Source organism: Numenius arquata, chromosome 9, assembly GCF_964106895.1.
Source record: "Numenius arquata chromosome 9, bNumArq3.hap1.1, whole genome shotgun sequence".
In the NCBI taxonomy this organism is placed as follows: Eukaryota; Metazoa; Chordata; class Aves; order Charadriiformes; family Scolopacidae; genus Numenius; species Numenius arquata.
Genome location: NC_133584.1, coordinates 29,063,819 through 29,090,142, shown reverse-complemented (window position 1 = coordinate 29,090,142; position 26,324 = coordinate 29,063,819). Strand labels below are relative to the sequence as shown.

The 26,324-nt window shown below is 46.8% G+C and overlaps 1 protein-coding gene across 2 annotated transcripts; it reads left to right on the top strand.

The window, feature by feature from the left end:
• The first annotated feature begins 299 nt into the window (after positions 1-299).
• On the top strand, positions 300-24,120 carry UBE2G2 (ubiquitin conjugating enzyme E2 G2). Of its 2 annotated transcripts, XM_074153421.1 has the most exons (6): positions 333-408; positions 7,673-7,708; positions 7,797-7,842; positions 15,767-15,885; positions 18,923-19,063; positions 20,972-24,120. In XM_074153421.1, exons 1-6 carry the CDS (start codon positions 366-368, stop codon positions 21,082-21,084), a joined length of 498 nt encoding a protein of 165 aa, XP_074009522.1. In that variant the 5' UTR covers positions 333-365; the 3' UTR covers positions 21,085-24,120. The 2 variants fall into 2 exon arrangements, with proteins under 2 accessions (XP_074009523.1, XP_074009522.1); XM_074153422.1 differs by lacking the exons at positions 7,673-7,708; positions 7,797-7,842 and having other exon boundaries at positions 300-408; positions 20,972-22,978.
• Positions 24,121-26,324: the final 2,204 nt, after the last annotated feature.

Here is a 26,324-nt window from a genome sequence, read left to right as displayed (position 1 = left end):
GGATGTGCGGCACCCCCCTCTTCGCAGCTGATTTTCCTGCGCAATCCAACTTTTTTGCCCTCTTTTCTCCTTCTCGCTGAAGCTGTAGCTTCTCCCTCCGCTCCTGCAGTCTCTTTCCTAAAGGATGGCCGCCGGCACCGGCTGTTCCCCGCTACCCTAATTGAACGTTTCGGCCTTAATTGAGTTTTCCCGCCCGGCGGGGTGCTCGGCGCTGCGCAGGGGCGGTGACGCTCTGCGCATGCGCGGCGGCGGCGCCGGGAGGCCTGGCCGGGCACCATAGAGGCGGGGGTGGCAGAGCGGCAGGCGGCCGTCCTCTCTAGCCGCCCGCCCGGAAGCGGCGGCGGGAGCGGCGGCAGGGCCGCGCCATGGCGGGGACGGCTCTCAAGCGGCTGATGGCCGAGTACAAGCGTGAGTCGGGGGAGCGGCGGGGACGGCTGCTCCTTGGTCTTTCCCCGCGCTGCCCCTCCTGACGGGAGCCTTCTTAAAGCTCGGAGGGGGCCGAGGCGGCGGGCCGGGTGGGGACAGTGACTGGCGGCGGGGCTGGCCGCAGGCCTGTCTCCCTCCCTCCATTCCGGCGGCCGGGCCACCTCCCTGTGCCCCACCGGCCACGGTTTACCTGATCCCGCCGGCTGCTCCGCTCCGCTGGGCCTGCAGAGCTCTCCCCGCGTCCCCACAGAGACACCCGGGGCGGGGGGGTTAGGGTCGCCAGGGTCTGCGAAGTGCGGCCGTGGAAACGGGGAGTCATGGATGGCACTGCTTCCCTCCTCCTTGTTGTTCTCCCTTCTCTCTCGGTGCAGGGAGACCGTCCTGTGCTCCGAGCCTGGCTGGTTGGGCTGGGACACCCAGGGGCGGTTTGCGAGCCATTGGGATTCCGTGCCATTGGGATTCCGTGGCACGGGGAGTTTAGTCATGGGGGAGGCCTGGGAAGCCTGGGCAAGGGGCTAGTTCTTTTCATTTTTGCCCAGGTAAATTTTCCAGGTGGATCAAAATGCAGTCATGGAAACCTCTGTGGCAGAGCTTTGTTACCTGAAAGATAGATGTGTTTGCCAAGACCTTAATGGAAGTGCGGTGGTTAGGGAAAGCATTTGAACTTGAAGGTAGTGATCAACGACATAGACTTGTTTGTTTGTTTAAAAATCTGAGGTGTGACTTCCAGGGGGTGGTGGATGGTGGTCTCTGGTGGCCCCACCACAGGGAACAGGGACCTGCTGGTCCTTCTGGGACATCCCGTTCCTCCCGGGGCGGGTAATCTGCCCACTGCTGCGCTTGCCAAGTGTCCAAAAGTGCCTTTTTTTGGCAAGAAATACATTTTGTTGTTCCTGTTTATCTAATTGCTTTTGGCCTTAGATATTCTGGCCTTTTATTTAAGGCTAGAATGTAGAATGGGGAAAAGAAAGAAGTGTTTGGTAGGTGAAGGATGGCATTAGGCTGTAAGAACTGCCTCCTGCTCTAGTGAGGGTCATTTACTGAGCTCCCTAGGTTGTCCAGGGACGAGGAGTTGTTTCTCACTTTACCATCATTTAGTGGAAGACTGCAGCCTGTATAAAACATTTACAGATGCTTGTTTCCTGCCAATACCATATTTATTCTCGGGATGCAAGTCCCAAGCTGAACTGTCACTCAGGTGACTGCAAGGGCCGGGGCTGGCTCACGGCCCCACGCCGCCCAGGCTGCTGTGGTAGCCACCGAGGGCAGTGAGCGAGCCCTGCTGGCGCCGTTGTGCTGGTAAAGCTTGTGCTGACGGTGCGTCCTAGAAACCTGCATTTTTCTGTTGTGATCTAGAAGCACTGACCTGAAAGACAGCTGCAAAAAGACTTGACTCTGCTTCTGTCTCTTCTCGTACAAAAATCCTTAGTCCCAAAAAGCGTTTTCGATCCTTCGTTGTTGAGAAGCTCTGAGGTCTTACTTGAATGTCTCGTATGAATGAATTCTGTAGGAAAAAAGTGATATTAGATTGCATCAAAAAGAATTTGACTTAATGCTATGGACAGACATTACATGAATCTTCTCCCACATACTTTCCTAGGGTAACACTTACCATGAACTGAGATAACATCTTGTTTGTGATCTTCCTTTGTCAATACTTTCCCAGCTGTAATAACCAGTGTTGTAAAAAATTAATGCAACCTACAATGACTAAGTGAACAATGCTTTGACTTCTGGAGACCTGAGTTATGGAATTAGAGTAAGCCAGACTTTTTGGTTTCTGTGGCTGCCTGGATTACCCTGTGCTGGATGGGCATTTCCAGGGTTGTTACTTTCCTTTAGTGGGTGCTCTCGTCCAACTTTGCTGCAAAACCCAGAATCAAGCCTGAATTATAACACTTTCCTAGCGTATCAGAGAAGACTGGGCAGTTCCTTGTAGCTCTTTGGAAGCTGTTTTGTCCTGTAAAAGTTTTCAGTAAAAGTTATTTTGAGAAATAAAAATAGTTCCTAGTCACAGGTAGTTTTGCTGCCTCTTTTTGCAGAAAAAAAGGAAGTCCTGTCTGGGGACAGGGCTGTGGTCTGAGGTTCAGCCTTGTGTGATCTTTCAGCTCCTTCCTGACAATGTGTGTTCCTGGTTCATGTTCCTGGCGCGGGCGTGAGTACTGCATGGCCCTGGGTGAATGGGAACGGTGAGAGGACTTTAAATGACCCCTTCCTCCTGGCTGCCCACCTTGAACGAAATCTTGTGTAAATCCATGTGTGTGTTTGTGCACACAATGTTGTTTTTCTTTAATTTCTTTCTTCTTCACTATCTCTTCCATTTAGTTGCTTCTAGTTGTGACAGAAATGTTTGGCAGTCAGTACCTTGCTGGTGGGAGTATTTTGTTTACCAGATTTCTAATTCTTTTCTCACTTGCTTTTTTTTTTTTTTTTCAGTTTTGGTCTTTGATTTTCCCAGTGTATGTGCACATATGTGCTTAAATATTTAAATAAAGGTTTATTGTTACCTTATGTGAAAAATGCTTGATGTTATGAGGGGTTTCTACCTGTTGGAGCCCAAATACATTATTCCATTTTGGGAGAGACTGTGAAATTGCACCGTTTTCCCTTCCTTGTGTGGAAGGAAGGGAAGATGGCTGTGGGCAGCCAGATGAGATGGATTTATTTTTTGTCCTCATTTAGATATTTGTTTGGAGTGTGATGACTGTTTGGTGTCTTATATTTATTCAAGTATTTTTCTACTCTGCCAGAACTAGTTTAGATAAAGCTTTCAAAAAAATCAGATATAAAAAAGAGAATCATTCTGTTAGAGCATATGTTTGTTATTAATTCTAGATTTCAAATATTTAGTAATATTAAAGCCTGAAATTAGTCTCTCAATAGCAGCTTATGCTTGTGAGGTTTAAGAGATGGAAAACTTCTTTTTCTACGTTTACTGTTTTCTGGCTGCACGATCTTGAAGATATCGCTGACTGGACTTTTTAAATCTAAAATGGGTTACTTTGAAAGTATTAGGTCAAATCTGTAGAGATGCAAGTATTGTAGTGCCTAGTTGTATGCACTGCATTTCCTTTCTAGTACAAACAGGTAACAGAGCAGTGGATTGTAATGCCAACATGTATCATTGGGAGTGCTGTTGGGTTAAAAATATGAGATTTAAGTTAATTCTGAGACTCCAGAATTCACAGAAAAAAATACACCTTCGTCGTACAGAACAAAATCTGGCAGCACTTCAATCGATGCTTCCTGTCCTTATTGCTTGGAAGAGTTTGCGTGAGCTGGAATAAAACTCCTGCTGCGGTGGGGTGGGCTGTGATGAGCTGCTCTCTCCAGGGGAAGAGAGGGATGAACATTTATGAGAGGCCTCTGCCTCTGTGGCTGTCCCTGTTAAACCTGCTTTGAAAATGCTCTTTCCAAAGTGTTATGCTTAGGAAGTATCTCAGACACACACTGTGCTGTAGAGCAGAAAGAATAAGATTCTGGTTTCAAGCATCTCAGTCCAGATGCTGTCAGATACTGAAGTGAGCATGTGCCCTTAATGTTTCCTTAATGTTGCCTTGTACATTTAGCATATCTCCAAGGTGATTAAATTGATGCAGTTTTTAGAAAGCATACTGTTCAACTTCTCTTTTAAAGAATGTGATCAGTCTTTTTATTAACCTCTTTAACAAGGAGGTATGTTTTCAATTCTCCTCCTCTTGGCCAAGGTGTTAATTGTTCTATAATGACTCCATAAAGAGTAGTGAAATGAAAAGGGAGGCATTGATGGTGTGTGCACCTAAATCTGCCCCAAGTTCCTAATAGAAGCGTTGCACTTCACTAGTGTCAGCTCTCTTTCATTCAGTCTCAGCTTACAAGCAAAGCTATAAAGCAAGGTTTAGCTATCGTGCTACAAGCTGGGACTTCACTGCATTTCAACCTGGAAGCAAATCCCCTGACTGCATGCGGCAAAAACCACCCTGCAAACCGAACAGGATGCCTCATGGAGGATGCAAAGATGGAAACTGCTTCAGATGCTCTCCAGTGCTTAAAAGTGATGTTTTGCTGCATCAGCTGGTGGGCAGCACCACCATGGGCTCCTCCATGCACCCAACATGCCCGCTTTGGGGCAGGCGGAGCCCTTTACCTCTCCCAAAACTGATTGCTTTTCTGGCTTTCCGTTATATCCTTTTTTTCCCTTGTTGACGGCTCATCCTTCTGCCTCTTGGAATCCCTTAATAGGGCGTTGTTGCTTGTGCTTGCTCCGTAGGAACCCTGAAGGCTTTCCTGGCAGTAGGGTACTCCGTGGGTGCATCAGGAGGCTGCTTTATCCCACGGCTCCTGCTAATGGCGGCTCTGGTAGTTCACACCATATAAAATACCAGCCCTGGAAGGTGGTGGCCTGGCTCTGGCTGCCCCAAAGAGGGTCACCTGCCCACTGGTAGCAGGGGGGAAGCTGTGATGCTCTGCAGAACGGGGGCTGTGCTCCAGCACAAGCATGAGGTCCCACAGCTCAAGGTGAGGGTGACGGAGCTGTGGTGCCAGCGCAGCAAGAGGATGTCTGATGGCTCCACTCCCACCTCAGTAGTCCCATAGGTCATGAGGTTCTACTCCTTGGTGTTTTTTTCCTGGACCCACAGTCAGCCATGGACAAGGAGCTGCTGCATCAAGGGCTCCTGCAAAGTCGTTCTGCTGATCCTTGACCCTTGGAGAAAGGAGGTCAAGGAAGGTGGCTCTCAGTTTGTGCAAACTGCCTCTCTCAAGTAGCTGGTATAGTTTCAGGATCCGCATTTCCCCTGTCAACGCCTCATGTTGGATGCTATCCATGCTCGGCATGGGCAGAGGGCTCAGCTATTACTGGGAAATAGTGCGTGCAGGAACAGAAACAGCATGTTGGTGTTTGAGGCTGCTGGGTGATGGTGGCTGGGGTGTGGTGTCACGCTGCTGTCATGGGTGGGCAGGCGAGAGGACGCTGTGGCATGACACTTGCAGAGGGGAAGAGCTTTCCGTGGGAAAGCATTAAACTGTGCATCTAGTCTTGCAGTTCAGGAGGCCAAACTCAGGCTAGCCAGAAGTTCCGCCCTGGCTGGATGCCACAGAGAGCGGAGGGTGGGCTGTTCCGTTTGCTGACATGCTCCTGTTGTGCCATGTGTCTTGCTTGGGAGGACAGCCGCAGAGGGATGGCATGGCAGAGGAGAGTTGGGTGGGAGACTCTTTGGCCTAGCTGGCTTGTCAAAGTCATTCTACAGTTAAAAGTTAAAACAAATGCTCTGATCACATGCTTTTTGGAGCTCACTTAAAAATAATTGGAAAAAATCCCCCTGAAGTTCCATTAAAGTGACCCCATTTTGGAGACTCTGGTAAGACTGAAGAAGCTGATGCTGTGTCCGCTCCTGGCAGTTCACGTTGTGTCGCTCCCAAAAGCTGTGCTCCTAATTCCCTATGAATGGCTCTAGAGAAATCACAGGGTAGAATGTGACCATCCACAGGGAAGAGGGGATTTTCCTTCCTCAGTGATCAGGTGTAGCAGCAGCAACTCAAAATCAAAGCTCGCGTGTCCCTGCATTTTGCCTGATCCTTAAGGATCCTTAAGGATGGAAGCCTCTTCCGCCAATCTCTGAGGGGGGAGCTGAGCAAGGTGAAGTGGAAAATTGAACCTCCAACCTCGTAACGACCCTTTGCTCAGCGGGGCTTGGCTCTTGCTTCCTGTCGCCCTGGTTTTCCTTGGGGGTGGAGAGCTGTACAGCACACTTCTGTGTAGCTGCCCACTGCAGGGGACACTAAGATGCTGCCACTGGGCTTTTCAAGGGAAATTGTGGGAAATATCAGAGGGGATTTTGTTTTTGGAGAGAGCCACAAGATGGAGAAAAATTATTCCAGGAGCTCTCAGGTTTGACATCTCCTGCTTCCTATCTAAAAACATCAACAAGAAAAGCTGTTAGAGACCCACTGTCAATCTGGAAAAACCTGCTCCTTAATGTCCAGTCGTCGTGGGAAACCTTAATGCTGAGTTTGAATCTGCTGCTGTGCTTTTGAACTTCAGTCGCGGGGGCCTGTGCCAAAGTTAATGGCCATCAGAGCGAACTGAAGAGTTTTGCTGTCTTTGCTGTTGGTGTGTCTCAGCACATTTTTGAATCCCGCAGTAACTTAGCTGTTTTATGGCAAAAATCCGTGCGCTGTTTTGTGCAGCACTACCCTTGATTTTCACATACAGCCTAACAGAAATTAGGCCAAGCATCTTGTTTATCAGTTTGTGACTTCCTGTATTCCCTGGGTCCTGTTTTTGTGTGTGGGAATGTGCCTGGTGTTTCCTGCATCTGTGTTCCGTGTGTGACGGGCTACCAGTAGTCCACAGGCCATCCGTTAGGAAACACTGCTCTAGATAAGCAGCTCACAGCCCTTACTTAAGTTGGCCTAATTACTGTCACCTTCTCCGGTCTGACACCCTCGGAGTGTGGCGTCCTGCCGGCTGCCCCACATCTCACTCAGAGCTGGGGGACTGGTGTTGAGCCCCCCAGGGTTTTATTTTATCAGCACACTGAGTGCTGGGTTTCAGCAGGCTTGAAGTGAGGTGCTGATGCTGAAAGTTATTATAGGAATTGGGAATTGTACCAGTTTCCTACGGAAAGTGAGCATTGATGGATCCAAACAAGTGTGGCTGCTTTATTGCTGCTGCTTTTTTAACTCATGTTTTCCAGGCCAGGCAGGGGGAGCTGGATTGAGTTCAAGGAGCAGAGCTGCTTGTCAAATATCTCTTGCTTCTGCTTCTCCATCTTTTTGTGTCATTTTGGGTTTTGCATTGAGATGCTGTCGAGTCTGAACTGGTGCAGAGTGGTTACAGGAATATGACTGATCTCTTCAGGCTGTTGAGTTTGTGTCTGCAGATACCTCAGCGTTCCAAGAGGAGAGTGTTTCCAGTGCTTTGTGGAATTAGGTTTTTTTTTCTTCCTTCTCAGTTTTAAATTGTCGCCCCTGGGAAGTCTAGTTTTGGGAGCCTGAAAAAGCACAAAATGCGAAATAATTTTGCCTAGAAAACTATCTTCCACAAAGAAGTTAAATTGTCAGTAGTGAGATACTGGGCCTTCTGGATGTGGAGTTTTCCCCAGTAAAGCATGGCCAGAAGATTCCTCCCATGGTGTCCTCAAGCTTTTCTCCAAGGGTGTTTGCTGGTGGGGCCCCTGTTGTAAGCTGTGGCCACCCAGACATTAGCCAAAATGCTCGGGCTTGCAGGTTTTATTAACCTTCCCTGTGTTTTTTGTTTTCCCAGAGCTGACTCTGAACCCCCCGGAAGGGATAGTAGCAGGTGAGGAGCTGAGCAGGGTTTGTGCAGGTTGATGTTGTAGCCTTGCGTTCAGGTAAGCACTAATCATTGTTTTGTTTTCTCTTACCAGGTCCCATGAATGAAGAGAACTTCTTTGAATGGGAAGCTCTGATTATGTGAGTTAAGACTGGTTTGTGTCTGAAATCAGCACTTGCACACTGTCATTAGCTTCCAGGTGAACGAGAATGTAAAAAAATAATATCAGTTCTGCAGAACGTCAGCAGAACGTCCCTTTGGCTGGGGACTTCTTTTCTGACCCAAAGAGCGGATTATATTTGGAACTTAAACAGTGTGATAGAGGCAGGATTGGGGCTTAAGTCATCATTTGTTGTACAGGTGTCATCATAACGAGCAACATTCAGCATATGTAACTTGCAAATTTGATGGGAATCCTCATTTGGGCTCCCTCGGATATATCTTGCATACACAAGCGCTGCAGGAAACAATTAATTGCTTGTAGATCACACAAACCTGTTGGGAACATTCCTCAACTGCAAATACGGGACAGGTTTTTCTCATGTTTTAATTAAGCAAAGTACACAGATTATTGGTGATAGGAGAAAACAATTGATGACTAAAATTAGTTTACTTACTATTCAGTTTTTTTTCTAGAAAAATGGAAGAGGATTGGTCTGAGAAAGTATTCAGATTTTCAAAAAAATAAATTTGTTTTGAAATTCTTTACACTTCATGAATTGGCTGGTGTCGTAAAGACGTTGGATGCAATGGCTCCATGTAGAAAGCTCGCTCTTCTGTTGGTGAATAGCTCTGATTGCTACCTGTTGTGTTTTGGGGGGTGGCAAAGACACAAAGCTGTGTCCTCCCCCTCCCGCACAAATGGGGACAGTTGTTCGTAGCAAAAATTGCCATGAAAATACAAAATCTTCTTGCTCAGCATCTTATAAGTTGTCTTCTCTCTTGCTTATACTCTTTTATTCCTGCTATGCCCTTCTTTGGGAGCTCTGCGTACATGGAATAACTGGTGATTTTTATGAAATGAAGTTGTAAAACGGTAGGGGAGAGGAAAAGAGACCTTTGTTACTCGGGTCTGACAATTCAGGCGAACGCTACAGAACTAAAAGATGAAGAAGCTTCTAACCGTGAGGTCCTGAAGCCAATAGTCTGTTGTTAGATCCAGGCTCTGTAGTTCCAGATTCCATTTGTGAGAGTTGGTGATTTCCTTTCCTTCACCAGGGCCAGGGACTCCCCAAGGAGGCTGGGGGCAGCGGGCAGTGGCTGTAGCCCTGCTCGCAGCATGCCCTGCTGTGCTCTTGGCCGGTTTTCACTGCAAACACCAGTGCTGACTTACCAGATTCACAACTGGTGTGGGTGGCAGAATTCTCCTTAGCTTGGTTTGCTTGGAGTGTGTTGTCTAGGGATGAAAACCACGATTTCTGTCTCTTGGGATCAGGCCCATAACCAATACAAAAGCGTCCCAAGCTGTACCTATTCCACACAAGCTGGCTGCGTGGGTGAGCCTCCGAGTTATTTTATGCCTTGGTAAATGGGGATTTGGATTACTGCTGCTTGTTTGCTGATTGATATGAAGAGTTGGGAAATGCCTCTGCTTATGTGCAGTGATTTATCCTGTGATGAATAGGTTGTACTTCCCGGTAGCTCAGTCCCCTGGAAACAAATACTTCGCATGGGAATAGGTAATTTGTTGCCCGACACCAAAGATTTTGGCTGTGGCATCTTACGCTTTCTCTTTCTGCAAGTGGAATAATTATCATTCTTCTGAAACTTGCGCTTTGTAATGTACCAAATTTCAGTTCAGACAGCTGTGCATTGCTTGGAGTGTAGAAATCGCAGAGGAGGTAATGCGCTTCTTGGAATACAGAAGGAAATTCCTGTCTGTCGGTACTTTCTCATACCAGAGATTGCATGTTTGAGTAGAGCTTTCATGGGGGACACACAGAAGTACTTTTGGATTTGACTCATTACCCAGAAAATACTTTTCCTGATGTTTCCCACAACAAATTCTTAAACAACAGAGGAGCTGCTTACAGACTTGAAAGCCCTTTAAAGTGCTGAGTGTTGAGCTTCAGGTCTTTGTCAGCACAAAATGAGAGGCGGAGGTGCTTTAATTTTGGTTTCTGTATTGTGTGTGTGTGTCATAATAAAATTATATTTTAAGATCTGCTAAATTCTGAAGCTGTGGTACAATGGAAACATGTTTGCCCTAAACATGTTCAGTTACTTTCATCTCTTTACGAAACTCTATTAGTAGAAGTGTTTGTGTATATTTGGAAAGCAAGCAAAATTACTTGTTTATATTTGTGTGTGGTAATCATCTCAAATGTTTTGTAATCTTACATGTGCTGTGTGAGAGTATGGGAATCAAAGAAGTGCAGGTGAGGAAATTAAAATAAAGTTGGCCTCAAATTTTTAGACAAGTAAAGTGCAAAAGGTAAGTATGTAGCACAATAATGAAAAAGAGCAGAATAGTTGTGTTTTTTTTTTCCTTCACCCAATTTGTATAAAGCTAGAGCATGTGTAATGGCAAATAAATACCAAAAAAAAAAGAGACCCAAGAGAGAAAAGACATCGCCCATTTATCAGTTCAGAAGTGGGCTGCGTAATCTTATACAGATTGATGTTAGAGCTTGGCTCAGAGATAAACTAATGCCTTTTAAAATAATGGTAATAATAATTTGTATTTCCGGTGTTCTTGCCTGCAGCAGCAGTGCTGGATAAATGTTAAGCACATAAATGTTAAGGTTGTATTGACACGTCTGAATGATAGAACAGTTCTTGTGCTCCCAAAGTGAGTGTGATAGATCCAGAACTGAAAATACAATCTTTCTGAACTGTAAAGGTTTGGAGCCTGGTGTAAAATGCACCCTTTTGATAAGACATCAAACAATAGCTGAATTAGAGTATGAAAGCCAAATCTTTGCAACAGGGTGACATATTCCTGATGATAAATGATAATTTTCTTCTTCTAATGATCGAGGAGCCAACAAGGAGAGGAGCTGTGTTGGACCTTGTCCTTACCAACAAGGAGGGACTGGTGGGGGATGTCAAGTTCAAGGGTAGCCTCGGCTGCAGCGACCACGAAATGGTAGAATTCAAGATTCATAGGAAAGCGAGGAGGGTGTGCAGCAAGCTCGCTACCCTGAACTTCAGAAGAGCAGACTTTGGTCTCCTGAGAGATCTGATTGGCAGGGTAGCATGGGAGAAAGAACTGGAGGGGAAAGGGGCCCAAGAAAGCTGGTTGGCATTCAAGGATGGCCTCCTCCAAGCTCAGGAGAGGTGCATCCCGAAAAAGAAGAAGTCAGGCAAAATAGCCAGCAGGCCTGTGTGGATGAACAAGGAACTGCTGGAAAAGCTCAAGACCAAAAGGGAGGCCTATAGAGGGTGGAAGCAGGGATGGGGAGAATGGGCAGAATATAAAGAAATTGTCTGAGTGGCCAGGATCCAGATCAGGCAATCGAAAGCCCAGGCAGAACTAAATCTAGCCAGGGACATCAAAAACAATCAGAAAAACTTCTACAGATAGATATGTCAGGGACAAAGGCAAGACTAGGGAAGTTGTAGGCCCTCTCCAGAAGGAAATGGGAGACCTGGCCTCCCAGGATATGGATAAGGCTGAGCTACTGAACAACTTTTTTGCCTCAGTCTTCACCAGCAAGGGCTCCAACCACACTGCCCAAGTCACAGAAGGCAAAAACAAGGGCTCTGCGAATGAAGAACTGCCCACAGTAGGAGAAGATCAGGTTCGAGACCTATTAACGAACCTGAAGGTGCATAAGTCCATGGGACCTGATGAAATCCACCCACGGGTCCTGAGGGAGCTGGTGGATGAAGTTGCTAAGCCGCTTTCCATCATATTTGAGAAATCGTGGCAATCTGGTGAAGTTCCCGCTGACTGGAAAAAGGGGAACATAACCCCAATATTCAAAAAAGGAAAAAATGAAGACCCAGGGAACTATAGGCCAGTCAGCCTCACCTCTGTGCCTGGCAAGATCATGGAGCAGATCCTCCTGGAATCTCTGCTAAGGCACATGGAAAATAAAGAAGTGATTGGAGACAGCCAGCATGGCTTCACCAAGGGCAAATCGTGCCTGACAAATTTGGTGGCCTTTTACAATACTGCCACAGGCTTGGTGGACAAGGGCAGAGCAACAGACGTCATCTACCTGGACTTATGCAAAGCGTTTGACACTGTCCCACATGACATCCTGGTCTCAAAATTGGAAAGTCATGGGTTCGATGGATGGACCACTCAGTGGATCAGAAACTGGCTGAATGGCCACACTCAAAGGGTTGTGGTCAATGGTTCAATGTCCAATTGGCGGCCAGTGACGAGTGGAGTTCCTCAGGGGTCAGTATTGGGACCAGTGCTGTTCAACATCTTTGTTGGAGGCATGGACAGTGGGATAGAGTGCATCCTCAGCAAGTTTGCCGACGACACCAAGCTCGGTGGCATGGTCAGCACGCTGGAGGGAAGGGATGCCATCCAGAGGGACCTGGACAGGCTGGAGAGATGGGCTCGTGCAAACTGCATGAAGTTCAACCAAGCCAAGTGCAGGGTCCTGCACCTGGGATGTGGCAATCCCAGGCACAAATACAGGTTGGGCGGAGAATGGCTGGAGAGCAGCCCTGAGGAGAAGGACTTGGGGGTGTTGGTGGATGAGAAGCTCAACATGAGCCGGCAATGTGCACTGGCAGCCCAGAAAGCCAACCCCATCCTGGGCTGCATCAAGAGAAGTGTGGCCTGCAGGTTGCGGGAGGTGACTCTACCCCTCTACTCTGCACTTGTGAGACCCCACCTGGAATACTGTGTCCAGCTTTGGAGTCCTCAACACAGGAAGGACATGGACCTGTTGGAACGGGTCCAGCGGAGGGCCACAAAGATGATCAGAGGGCTGGAGCACCTCCCCTATGAAGACGGGCTGAGAGAGGTGGGGTTGTTCAGCCTGGAGAAGAGAAGGCTCCGGGGAGACCTCATAGCAGCCTTCCAATATCTGAAGGGAGCCTACAGGAGAGCCGGAGAGGGACTCTTTATCAGGGAGTGTAGTGACAGGACAAGGGGTAATGGTTTTAAATTGGAAGAGGGGAGATTTAGATTAGATATTAGGAGGAAATTCTTTCCTGTGAGGGTGGTGAGGCACTGGAACAGGTTGCCCAGGGAAGCTGTGGCTGCCCCATCCCTGGAAGTGTTCAAGGCCAGGCTGGATGGGGCTTTGAGCAACCTGCTCTAGTGGAGGTGTCCCTGCCCATGGCAGGGGGTTTGGAACTCGATGATCTTTAAGGTCCCTTCCAACTCTAACCATTCTATGATTCTATGATAAATAGTCCCAGCATGTCAAGAGAATTTACCATAATGCTGCTCAGTTCCTTAGCGCTGTCTCACAGGCTGCTCTATGTTGTGAAATTCTTGAATTTAATGTTTCAAGACCCAAGTTTTGTCTTCTTTGGTTGGCATATGTAAGAGTGTGTTGCTACTAAAGTTTATCCCCAGACACAAAAGCATGTAATAAGAGCTTTATTAGCGTAAAGATTGCTTGAAAATTCAACAGCTTAAATTGAAGTCAACTTATAAAAAACCTGTCTAGAAAGGTAATTAGATCTGTAATTAGGTTTAGGACTTCTGTTTAGTGTGGAATTCCCCTTTTTGGCATCTAATGACTGTGGGGTTTGGTCTTTTTCCAGCATCTTTTTACCAATAAGGAACCATTTACAAATGTACGTGAAGCTATGAATATAGAATTAATTGTCCTTGTCAATGCACTTTTCCCTCCTGTCTTGGCAGATACGTGCCATCCTTTTTTGCCCTTGCCTAAGTAATAGCCAGCTCGTGGAGTTCAGCGTTTCTTCTTTTCATGTTATAGCTTATGTCAGCAGAGTTGTTCATAACATCTCTTACCCAACTGAACAGCCTGGTTGTCCAGCAAGTCACGTAATGCCATGCAATGGCTGGAGGAGAGCTGATGACCGCTCCTCAGTGCTTTGGGAAGTCTGCAGAGTAGCATCCTGTGTGGAAGAAGGTGCAGAGAGTGACTGCTCCGCAGGCTGTAAAGAGTCTTAGATGGAGCTGGTTTAGGACAAGGTTTTTATTAGAGTTGAATGCCTCAAGGCTGTGCAGGATGGGTGTTTCCTGCACGCGCCGTTAGGGATGGCCAGTGCGTTGTCTCTCCTGGGGTATGGGAGCTGCTCAAGGCGACTGGCCTGGTGGGCTCCGTGCTCTTTGCTTGGTGGGACGGGTGTCACCACTGCACGGTCTGGGTGCTTCTTGGAGGAACCCTAAGCAAGTACTGCGTTGTCTGGATTTCAGCCAGTGTAGCAGCTCGGACGAGATCGTAGCATAGGGTACATAGGCTTTGCATGTGGTGTGCTTGGAAACCTTTGCAGAGCAAGGTGGTGTGACTGCACAGGGTGCTGTGCTCTGCTCCATCCCTAGCCCTGCCCATGTCCTTTTTCAACTGAATGTGATGCTGTCAAGCTTAAATGTTGCGGCCTCCTGAGTGTTTTGTAGTTGCAAATGCTGTCTTGGATTAATTTTAATAATTTCTTTGAAGCTGATCCTGGCAGCAATGAATAGCTAAAACAAAAGCATTTTGCTCGCATAATACAGGGCCTAAAACGGAGCATGTTGGGTTAACGTATTTGACAGAAGAGCGCTTAAGGCTGTGTGTTTGCTCTCAAAACAGAACATAAGACACCCACCAGCTTTTCAATGTGTGTATGTACATACTCTTAGAAGTTCAACAATAAGCCTTTAAAATGCAGCTGGAATTAAAATGTTCATGAAGAAATGCATTCAGTTCACTCTCAGATGTGAATTGAATCCCAACTAAATTTTGGGAAAAGACCAGAAACGAACAAAATGGTTGAGATCTAGCTTTTGTTCTTGCAGTTGGTGTATTTCTCTAATCTTACCTGCCAGTGTCAATATTCAGGTTTGAATCACGTAGTTCTTGTGTTTATCTACCAGCTAAGTCTTTTGAATCCCAAAGCTGAAGAGAGTGAGCCTCCCAGGGCATTAGGTTCTGCTGGCCTCAATTTTCTTTTCCTGTAGGTTACCAATTACAGTTTTAACTGTTAGGAGTCCTTGAACTTGTTCTTTCTTGGGAGGAAGAAGAGGAAGCATGAATATATTCCTAAACCTTATTTCCCAGGCAGTATAGCCCTTGTTTTAAGAGCTTTTTACTAAACACATGAGGTTTTCCTGGCTAAGGTTTTCAGTGATGAAGCTTGTTTCATGATTTTTTCCAATCAGGGGAGATCATGATTGTGTTACAACTTCCAGATGGTTCATCAAGTTTGAATAAATCATGTCTAGTAAACTTTTTTGCTCACCTTCCAGAAATGTTTTATGTGGGGAGGGTAAAATAGTTGTCTTTATATTCTCAACTTGATTGCACTTTGAACTAGATTATGAACACAATAAGGAAATGTTTCTACAAGAACCCTGATGAAGCCATGTGTTCTCCACCTGCACTTGAGGGAGTGCAAACTGAATACGTTAAGTCTGTAAAGAGACATTGTTGTCCTGCGTTTACCAATTATGGTCCCTGAGCTGTGATTTTATTTTTACAAAAGATTGCTGTGCTTTTTTGCATCAGATAGTGGTAAGTATTTATGCGTGGTTATGCTTGATACTGGCAGTTTGCATCTCCACAGGTTTTTTATAATTTTTGAGCTACAGCATTTGACATCTCTGTCTTGTGCAGCATAACAGTATCTTCAAAGGCACAGGAGTCCCACACCTGCCTCTGCTTTCCCTTGACGTGCAGACACTCAAATCCTGGAACATGCCTTGGAGCCAGATACTCCAATTATATCCAGACACACCCTGCCAATTAAGCAGTGTTGTGACCTTCCTAGTAATTTAGTGTGCAAGCTTTGATTTTCCCCCTTCCCTCCCAAACCCCACATTTGGATTTAAGTCTATGAGGTGTGGGGTAATAGTGCATTAACGCTTTGTTTTCTGGAGAAGATGATACAACCCAAAGCTCAGATGTCTCATCAGACAAGAATTTGGGTGAAAGAACGATCTAAAACTCTGGTGAATAGCTTTTTATCTGTTTCTAGGGGTCCTGAAGACACCTGTTTTGAATACGGGGTTTTCCCTGCTATTCTGAGCTTTCCACTCGACTACCCGTTAAGTCCTCCGAAGATGAGGTTCACGTGCGAGATGTTCCATCCAAACAGTGAGTCCGATGCAGCAGGATGTATGGGGGAGTGGGTTGCTTGTGCACCTTAACAACAAACATCTGCAGCAGGAGAGCTGAAATCCTTACCAAGGGTTGTTCTCTCCCTTTCCAGCCCTACAGTATGCAGTAGAAGTGTTCAGTGGTCCAGCAATTTTGCTCTGTCTTAGGGTCACTTTCTGTTTATCATATTATTCCCAATATAGTTTTTGGTCATAAACGGTTCAATAAAGTTTCCAACAATTTCACTGATCATTCCAGGAATGCTGGTAACTATTGCGTAAATAGTCTAAAGATAAATCTTCTGTACATGATGTTAGATTTAGGGAATTAATACAGCCTCTTTCCAGTCTTGTTCTGTGACTTGTATACAAGTTTGGTGTTTGGTGTTACTGTTCATATTCACCGAAGTGTGAATGCAGCTTTACTAGGCAGCATGGCTTTTCCCCCATTAAGTCATGGATTTAGTAATGTTTCTAATGTGATCTTTCTGAAATACAGAGTGCTCTGTCTGAGCAGATGACACATTGGCAGGTGTTTAATATTAAAACACTGCTGGCCTTTTCTCTGCAGTTCTGATGGTGACAATATTATCTTAAGACTTTTCAGTGGAAGCAAGTGAAGTAACAAGTACAGCTATCAGGTTTGAGCCCTGGACAGGTAGAAACCTTGAAGCCTTCTTTCACAGCCTGGAGCACTACTTTCTGGAGTCAGCCTTGGCATTCTTTGTAAAATTGTTCCTTATGACATCTGTTAAATCAATGTGGATTGTGTAAAGATTGTTTATCATCACCCAGATTTGATGGGCTGAATCTGTATTCTAGGCTAGTAGGTCTCTGCCATTTGCGAGCAATGAAAGGAAAATGCTGCCCTCCTGCCTAGTGTTTCCTTCCCAGCTGACATTCCTGCACTTGGATAACACAAATCTTAATCTCAGCTGGGAATTGATTTATTTAATGCTGTTCCAAGGACTTTTGCAATTTCTTGAAGTTCTTCTCTTCTTCCCTTCTCAAAACACCATGGAACACAGATTCTTGCCTATTGAATCCACATCACGTCGCAGCATTAGAAGTGTGTAGATGTGCCTGAGACAGTGTAGCATCACTTCCGAAACTCTGATGTTTGCAGTGTTTGGCACCTGGAAGCAATGTGGCCGCATCAGCACCTTGCTCCAGCTGGACTAATTCACCCAAACTTCTTGGCAGGACTGGTCTCCATTAGCAAATCCTTGTCCACACAATGCTTCACAGCTCCAGTTGTGGTTGAGGTTCGCAGCTCACAGCTGCTCTGTGTGCAGTGTAGCCAGGAGGAGTGGGGTTGCAGAGAAGCACAAACTGCCGGATTCTCATGTGTTATGGAGTGGTTCCACACATGGGCACTTTCTCTGTGGGGTTAACTGGAACATACTGAATGGTCAGCTCAGCTCCTTAAAGTCCCCTGGGTCACCTTCATCACCATCAAAGTTCAGATCACCTAAAGTGGACGCTTGAATCTTTCTTAGGTGGCATTGTGATGGTCTGGTTATACCCAGAAGGGCTGTAGAAATGGGTTGCTGTGCTGTACTTTTTCTGTTCCTTAAGTGCTTACTCCTCCACCCGGGAGGAATTGCAAGGAAAATGCTTAAAAAGTCTGCTGTGTTCCCTTCTCTCTGCAGTTTGTGTTATGTACAGGGGGAATTGGCACACCACAGAACTATCTTCTTATAAAATAAAATTACATTCATGGATGCTCTGATGAAGATAACTTCAAAGTAGCAATTAGTGGCACATCTTGCATTAGCACTTAGTGACAAAGTGGGAAGCAGCATACATCTTCCTGGAAGTAGCCTTTGCTGTCTTGCTTGTGCCACTGTCATCCAGCTGTTTTAAACGAGGCACACTGCATAAAAGCATCAGCGTAACTTCCAGGTGAAATACCTTCTACCAGTGTGTTCTGAACTTGAAAGGAGAAGTGCTGATTCAGTATGGACTGTTCTCATCTCTTCCAGCTATGCCTAGACCAGCTCCAGTCCCCAGCCTGGAGCTGCAGCAGGGGATGTAAATAAAAGTCTTCCAAAGCATTTACGTGTTGCAGAGTTGTGCAGACATTCACTGGGTGAATAGAAGGAACTGGAAATGAGCACAACTGTTTCCAGCCGTCATTCCCTCTTTTTGGTTTGTCTTGTTTTCCTGGCAATGGCACAGGTTGGGTCACCCAAGGAACAGCAGCACTGGAAGTACTGGGTTACAGTTGTCGTTTCTTGGGAGCCTGCAGAATTAAGCCATGTTGCTAAAGCAAAACTCCATTCTCTTGATGTTGCCTCTTCAACCTCTCCTTGGCCTCATTATCAAGTTAGTGGAGTCCAGTGTCTGCAAAGATGACTTGAACTGTTGCAGATGCTTTGTTTGTGCTGAAGGTGGGAAGGGGGGGCGTCTGTGTCCTTCATTGGTAGGTTACCTTTTATCCATGCACTTTAATGCAGATGAGCTTTAAGCAATGTTAAAAAAATAGTAGTGTGAACTCTTCTGGTTGCACCTCAGTAATGTTCAAAATAAGATCAATTATATTTTTTCTAACATATAGCACTTTTCCCTCCGTACTGCAGCAGAGCAAGTTTGCTTAATTCTTTTTACGGTCACGGTCCAGTGGAGGACTCCAAGGTGCATTCAATGCTGTGTGACTGTAACCCTTTGATTAAAGTTGGACTAGTTCCCTCCTTGGAGCTGTGTCTGTGCATAAATACTTGCCTTGTTCCACACGGCTGCATCTCTTATTTTTTCCATGGAGCCTGTCACTTGCTATTTAATGATACGACTGCTCCCAGCAGGGTTCTCTTGGGGCAGGATGACCCAAGTTTGTTGCATTTGCTTAAAGGAATCTTTTGCTAGATTTTTGTCTCTCAGATTTTGTGTCCTCTTGCCTTTGGAAGAGGAAATTTAAAACTGGGTTTAGTGTCAGTCATATGAAGGCCAAGTCCAAACATTAATCTGTACTAAAGGACTGGAGAGACAAAGTGTTTCTGCTGAGTAACAATCGATTCCCTCTACTTCTTGTGCAGTTTACCCAGATGGAAGAGTTTGCATCTCTATTCTTCATGCTCCTGGGGATGATCCCATGGGATACGAGAGCAGTGCTGAACGGTGGAGTCCCGTGCAGAGTGTGGAAAAGATCCTCTTATCAGTCGTTAGCATGCTGGCAGGTAAGGACTGCTGTTTTATTAGCAGTAGCTCAGATAGCAGTTACGGAGTTCAGTAGAACTGCTTCTTGCTGTTTGATTTGTTAAGTGAAAAAAGGATATTTGAAAGTGCTTGGCAGCAACCAGAGTGCTTAAAGCCCTAATACTTATTTAAAAAACAGTTCTCTGAAAATAACTGGGGGGGGGGAGAAGACTGAATTATTAAATAGGTGTTACCAGCTTTGTGAGCAACTGCGCTGCTTTCCTCCCAGGTCAGCAGCAACTGAGCAGGTAGTTATGGTCAGGAGGGTCCTGAGGCTCAGCTGGTTCCCTGCTCCTGCACAAAACCTGTATGTGCTCCGTCGTTGTGTTTGTGATGATTTCAGTTCAGCTCTTGCAAGTTTTAGAGGTATTGATTACAGCCTGTGTTGGATTTGGCTTTAGCAGCTGAGGTGTTGCTGGCCAGATCTAACCAGTGTGGTAAACTGGAGTCCATGGTCTCATGAGTCACAAGCCAGGACCCTCCATTTCTGTTATTTGTCAGCCTGGGAATGTACCCCGTTCTGCCATCTCTGATTCAGAGAAAGGCTTCTGGAGAAGAGGGGTGGGGTGAAAAACTTTTTGCACAGTCTTTTAAATGGCTTTGCCTAAATCCAACAAGGGCTATGGATCAGCTCTGTCATGTCCAGCTCCCTGAAAGATGGATCCTTCTCCACGTGGTGGATGGAGCCACTGAACTGCCTGAAAAGGGCAAAGCTGTGTCCCTTAGAATTGGTTTTGAATGATAAAAGATTTTAGAAGGTTTAGAGCAGCAAGGCTGATCAAAGAGCAAGCAACAGATTCTTCTGTGTGAGTGTTTTAGCTTCAGAATAGTAACCTACTGTTGGGAAGCTGTACAGACCAACAGTCCTGGCTGGGCTTCCCATGGCCTCCCACAGCTTGGTTTGTGGTGCAGCCTTGCCTGGGCTGGGTAGCACAGGAGTCGCTTATCTCTCTTGTTCTCTGCTTGTGTGCCCTGTGTTCCCATGGCTTTTGGAGGAATTAGTCTAAAACATCACTGGTCAGCTTCTCTCAGGCTCTGCAGGTGGTTGTAAGCCCAAGCTTACCAGACTGGGTGACCTGCACATCTCTGATCCCCGCTACTGGCTTTTAGGGGCCAACCATCTTGTGTCAAGAAAGACGTGAGCCCAAGATGTTTGTCGTGAGCAGGGCTGGGCTGGATTTGGACTAGTGTGTGAAGCAAAATGGGTGGAGTATGTTCTGCTTTAGTGACTGTGTAATCTGTTGTCCTTCTGTATGCTGACCTGATAAATCCCATGCCTCAGCTTACCTCTGTACAGAATTAAGTGTTTTGGGTCACAGGGGCTTAAGGTACTTTGTAAACCGCTCTGAAATCCTCGGATGAAAGATGTTGCAGCAATGAAAGCATTCTATGGGTTTTCTTGGTTTGTTTTGTTGTTTTTTAATAGAACAAGCCATCCCAAAGAGTGACAGAGCCTGTTTGGGTGGCCTGGTTGGGAGGGCTTTGTGTCTGTGAAGCCACAGAACCAGAAAAAACATTTTGCGGGGAGCAGTGTGCAGTTTTAAAAACCCTTGACAGCCCTGGTGGTGCCACATTGTGTTGTTTCATGTGCGTGCCAGGGCTCAACTGTTGAGATCATAAGCAAAAGAAAGTCTTGCTCCTCTGCCACTTGTTTCTTACCTAAACTTGACCTTGCTGTGAATATTCTCTTGTGATCAGCTCAATCAGAACCATTTGAGAATCCAGCAGCTGTCACTGGATTTCCTTTAGTGGTGTTTCTGTAGTCCTGAGCAGGGGAAGTGGACCAAAGCCACAGGGAAGTGGCAGTAGAGTGGCAGTTATTGAAAAAGCGAGAGGGTCTTGCTCCATTACCTGCCTGCCCACCTGTCTTTCCATCTTTCTCATTTCAGAGCCAAATGATGAAAGTGGAGCCAACGTAGATGCCTCCAAGATGTGGCGGGAAGACAGAGAACAATTTAACAAAATTGCCAAGCAGATTGTGCAGAAGTCACTTGGACTTTAAGCTCACAAAGAGACTGAAGTGTTTTGTATTTCTCTCCACCTGAAAACGAGCAGTGCTCAGTGCTGGTACCAAAAAGGAAAACTTTGCAAAACTATTGGCCTAGTTCTTTTTATCATTTGTTATTTATTTACCATGTCTTTTCTTCTTCTGCTGCTCCAGAGAAGCCTCTAGTTCACTCACTAAATTGTGTGGAAAAGGGATATCATAGTAGGGAAAAACATGGAGACAATACCGTTTCAAAGGCTGCCTGTTGCTACCTCACTTCATGATATGGAAAGCTGAGAGACCTTGCAGTCTGCCTTTGCCAGTCTGCTGTTTGAGAACAGAGCTGGCTTGGATCACCTGCTGGAAGAGTTAGTTGTATGTTTTTATAGGTAGCATTGCATCTGGAGCACCAGTAGACAGGAAATAATCTATCAAGTTTATGGTACTTGCTAAGGTAAGGACAGCATTTGCAGTCAGAACTGATTTGAAGATTATTGTCAGCAGGAGAGGTTACAAAACAAGGTTATAAATAGGATGCGTTGGCACAGAAAGTGATTGTGCAGCATGTAACTTTAGGAGAAGATCTTGGGGGTTGTCAGTGACTGGCTAGGTGTCTAGAATGGGCTGGTGTTCCCATGTAGCACTGTGAGTTTGTATTGAGCCTTTGAGTCAGTGTTTGCTTGGAAAAAATCCCAAGAGCTGCTTTATTATTCCTTAAAGACACTCAGTTGTAAACCTCACATTCAATTAGAGGTGCAAGTTGTAAAGACCGGATTCTTAAACACTTTGGTCAGGTTCACCATGGGCAAGGTAGGTCATTGGCAGCTTGAAAATCCAGTGTGAATGTGCCTGCTCTGCTGGGCATGGAAAATATCTCTGCAATAATGTCGGCTTCTCTTGGGCATTGAGAGGATTAGGCACTGCTGGCCTCTGGTCACCCATTTTTTAGGTGAACGAGTGAAAATGAACGCGATGGATTTTGTAAAATTAACTGTAATGTTTCTTTATGCTGACTGCTCTTGTGTATTTAAATATGAGTCAGAGAAGGCACCGAATGTGTTTTCTAGAGGATGATACAACGTATGTTTAGAACTGCAGAGTATTGTAGCGGAGCGGTGGTGCGGAGGGTGCGGGAAATGCCAGCTGCAACGGTCAGATTGTAAAACTGCTTAGGGGCCACTGGTGACCTTTGTGCTTTGCAAGCGAATCTCTTGTGTAGGTCCAAATCTTCTCCAATTTACTACAAGCAATAACATGCCCATTGATAGCACATGGAGTCACATTTTGTTGGCAGCTTTAAATGGACTAAATTTGAGAAGGGCTTTTTTTTCTTTTCTTTCCTGTGAAAAGCGTGTGACGTGGAAGGAGTCGCACCCTGGAGAAAGCTTTACAGAGGTGATAGCGTGCATGTGCGTGTGTACAACTCCTCAGTATTAATGTCTTGCTGTCCGTGCTGCACATGGCAGTATGCCATCGCCCTGCACCTCTGAAGAGTTTGTATTGCTTGAACTTGCTGATTTTACCTCCTTGTAGAAATAATTCTTCTTGCTTTGGTGTAAGGGTGGGAGGGGGACCTGACAGTTTGGGCGCAGAGATGATGAAATAGTGTTGTTGTACCTAACTAGTATTTCAAGGCATACAGGAAAATGTAGCACTTATATGCAAACTGAGAGCGCTTTTTGGATTGTGGTAGATGGAGCGTTGCTCCTGGGAGTACTGCAGCCACTCAAGGAAACGATGCTGGAGAGCTGTGTGCCACCTGCAAACCATGGATTAGGTAGATGTGGCAAAAATGGGTGCTTTTTAAGTGCAGAGTATTTTGTTCATGTGTGCTCACTCATTATTTTATGGTGGGATTTAATCTGTATACTGAAAATAAAGTGATTATATTTTCCTCTTTCATGGACGTATGCAGATGTATTGCAGTGGATGTTTTTTATGGGTACCCAACTGGTCAAGAGAGTCCAATTCTCACTCGGTCCAAAGAAGTGGAGTGGTTTATTCTAATGCAGTTAAAACAAGGGGTGCTTTAGAGGAGTGGAAGAGTTGACACAGTTGCTTGGGCTTTCCAAGCAAGTATCTTTTCTCTAATGATGGCAATAACTTCATAATTTAAAGAAAACTGTGAAAAATCTGGCAGATGTGATGCAGTTTGCTTCTCACAGAGGTCTCATTATGATCCACGTATCTGGCCTAGGAAGATCTTGTTATGGCAACAAGGTGAATTGTGAGTTTTAATATATCATTCAAAATCTGCTGTTAGCTCTTGGATTTAAGAAGAACAATTAGATGTCCAATTCCTACTGAGAATTTCCATAGTCCCCAAATCTCTGTTGCTTAGAAATAAAATGTCTTTTTAAGTGACCGGCATGCAGTGGGCTTTCTAGCTTGGGTGTTTTAAGCCATCCAGTGAACATATATACTGGGCAGTCTTGCAGGTGACAAAATGTAAGCAGAAGGCCACCTCAGAGGACTGGAACTTGCCTTGGTGTGAGAAAAACCATCCTGAGGGTGGCTGTTTGCTTAGCTCTATCTGCGCCCCTAAAACCAGCGCTAAGCACTCCTCTTCAGGGAAAGGCTTAAACCTGGCCCCGCAGTCGTGTTAGATTCCCTTCTTGTTCTACAGGGAAAGAAAGAAAGAAAGAAAACCTCTTCATCATTATTCTGTAACAAACAGAATCCTTGCGCATGGCACGAGGGTTCCTCTTGCCTCGCTCCCTACCTGTGTGGAGACAGCAGGGCTCCTGCCATGCCCAGCTTGCCCTGAGAGGGTTTCAACGCGCAGGCAGCTTTTTACAGCTGGGGATCACCCGAGAGTTAAAGCTCATAAACCTGCTGTGTCGGTCCTGTGATAGAGTTCCCTGAAAGGCTTAATCTTCTCCCTTCATGAAAGAATACTCGTGTTGGCAGTGTGTATAATACTAGCCAGTAGTGATGGTTTTTTTGAGCAGTTGCGTTTTTTCTGCCTGAAACAGTTACTATAAAACATGTTCTTTGGGGAGTGTCGGAGCTCTACAAGTGTTATGCATGCAGGTAAAGTATTAAAGGTTTAAAAAAAGAAAACCAACCTTTCTCTGGATTATATTTGCTTCAGGCTTAAAGAATCAAACAACAAAACCCCAAACCCATCAACAAAGCTGTAAAAATGCAAGCAACGTCCTCTTTAAAGCCTTTGTATATACATACTTAGACACACACACTTTTTTCTTTTACTTCTTGGCAAGCGGGACTGTGTCAGAACACACACAGTGGGATGCAAGCCATTCATTAATTGTGTTTTGTGTGTCTGTGTGCATGCAAGCCGTTCTTTGAAAGTGCGAGCTGCCGGGCGAGAGGCGTTGGAGCCACATGAAACGGCTGCAGCTTCGGGGCAGAGCCAGCCCCAGGCTTTTTTCCAACTTTTTTTTTTTTTTGACTGGAGCGGTATCATGGCTGGGAGGTGGTGTGCTGCCTTCGGGATGGAGCGGTGAAAGCTCTGCATCTCTGGAAGGTCCTTGCTTTCCTCCTGAAATGGCCTCTTGGTGAGGATGCTGTGGGTTTTCCCCCTCTGAGAATCGAAAGAAGAAACACACCGCCTCTGTCAGCACAGACCCCAGATGTCTGTCCCCAGTGCCAGCCATGCTGCTGATACTGGGGTTCTCTGGGGTGTGGGATGGGCGCAGCTGGTAGGAGGTAGCTCCAGAAAGGGACGCAAAGCAGTGGCCTCCCCTGCCCCCATAGCGTGGGGCGAGGGCTGTGCGTGCTGGCTGAGCAGTGGTAGGGCACAGAGGTAGGAGCGTGGGATGTCCCCATGCTGCCCAGGTGAGAGGTGGCACTGGTTACCTGCCCAATGTTGCTTCTCTCCCACATTTCCTTGACTCACTGGAAGAAGAAAATCTCTCTGCCCTCCAGCGAGCTCCAGGGCTGAGAGGAGTTTGAGGTGAGGGATGCTGAGGGTCTTGCTCCCAGCTGGTGGGATGGTTGGGGGTGGCAGAGGGAAGGGAAAGGTGCAGAAATCTGGATAATTCCCCTGGCACCTGAGGGTCCTGTTGGGCTGAGCTGCTCTCCCCATGTGCTGCCTGAACAGCAAGGTGGCTAAGCCCTGCTCCAGCCCCAGCGAGGGCTCCCAGTGTCCCCTCTCGTGCAGCCAGGTCCCACATGCACCATTGGTGTCACCCAGGCAGCTATGGCTGTGCCAGGCTGCCCTGGTGCTGCAGGGGTGAAACCCGGCGCTGCAGAGGGAATTGCTCAAGCCACTTAATGCTTGGTGGTCCTGCATGATGTGCTCGGCGCTCTCCTGGTCCCCCGGGATCACGGGGCGGCTGGGAGACCAGTGCCTTCCCCTGACTCCAGCCCTGGTGATCTTCTGCCCATCCCAGAATCTGCCCCGATCTTTGCAGCCGGATCCTTGTCCTGCCTTGGCCACCAGCCCCTCTCCCGAGAGAGCCAGAGGAGAACCAGCCAGGTGGCTTTTTAAAGCAGTTCGCACCCCCCAAGATGTGACTTAGAAGCAGTTAAGATTATGGGGTGTGTAAATATATAATTAATGGTAATGATACGGAGGGTGGGTTATTACAGGGCAGCTGCCGGCGTGAGCAGCGTGTGCGGGAGCTCTGGGGGAGCGATTTGCAAGCGGGTCTGTCTAGTCATGTCCTTCCTCAAGGGCGTGGGGGGAGACGAGCCAAGTCACGGGCTGAGTCCTCTTCCTCCGTGCGTGGGGCACCAGCCATCCCCGGCTCCCCGGGGCAGGGCTCTTTGGGGGCACTTCGAAGCCTTTCATGGCAGGGTGCAGGCAGGAGTCAGGCATGTGTGGCCGGCAGGATGGCGGGGGGCAGAGGCTGTGACTCTGTGCTGCTGTCACCCTGGCCAGTGGGGGTGACAGCTGGGGTGGCCGTCAGGGTGGGTGCCCTGGGACAGGGCTGCGGAGCGAAGGCGAGCGCATCCCCTCTGGGGGCAGCGGAGTGATGCGGGAGGTGGGTTCAGGCCAGCAGAGATGCAGGATGCAACATGCCGGGGGGCGGAGGGGCACCCACGCGCTCAGGTTCTGGGCCCGGCAGGAGGAGGCTCGCCGCCCACGGGTGGGTTGGGAGTTTTGCCCCACAACAGCTTTTCCCATGCCAAAACAATTCGGCAAATTGAACCCAAATTTGGGCTGGTATGATGATATTGGGTGATTTGGGGTTTCTTGGCCAGGTCTGCCTGCCACGGGTTTGCATGGGCTCCTTTCCTGGGGGGCTGTTTCACCAGGATCCCTGTCTTCCTCTGCTGGTCCTATC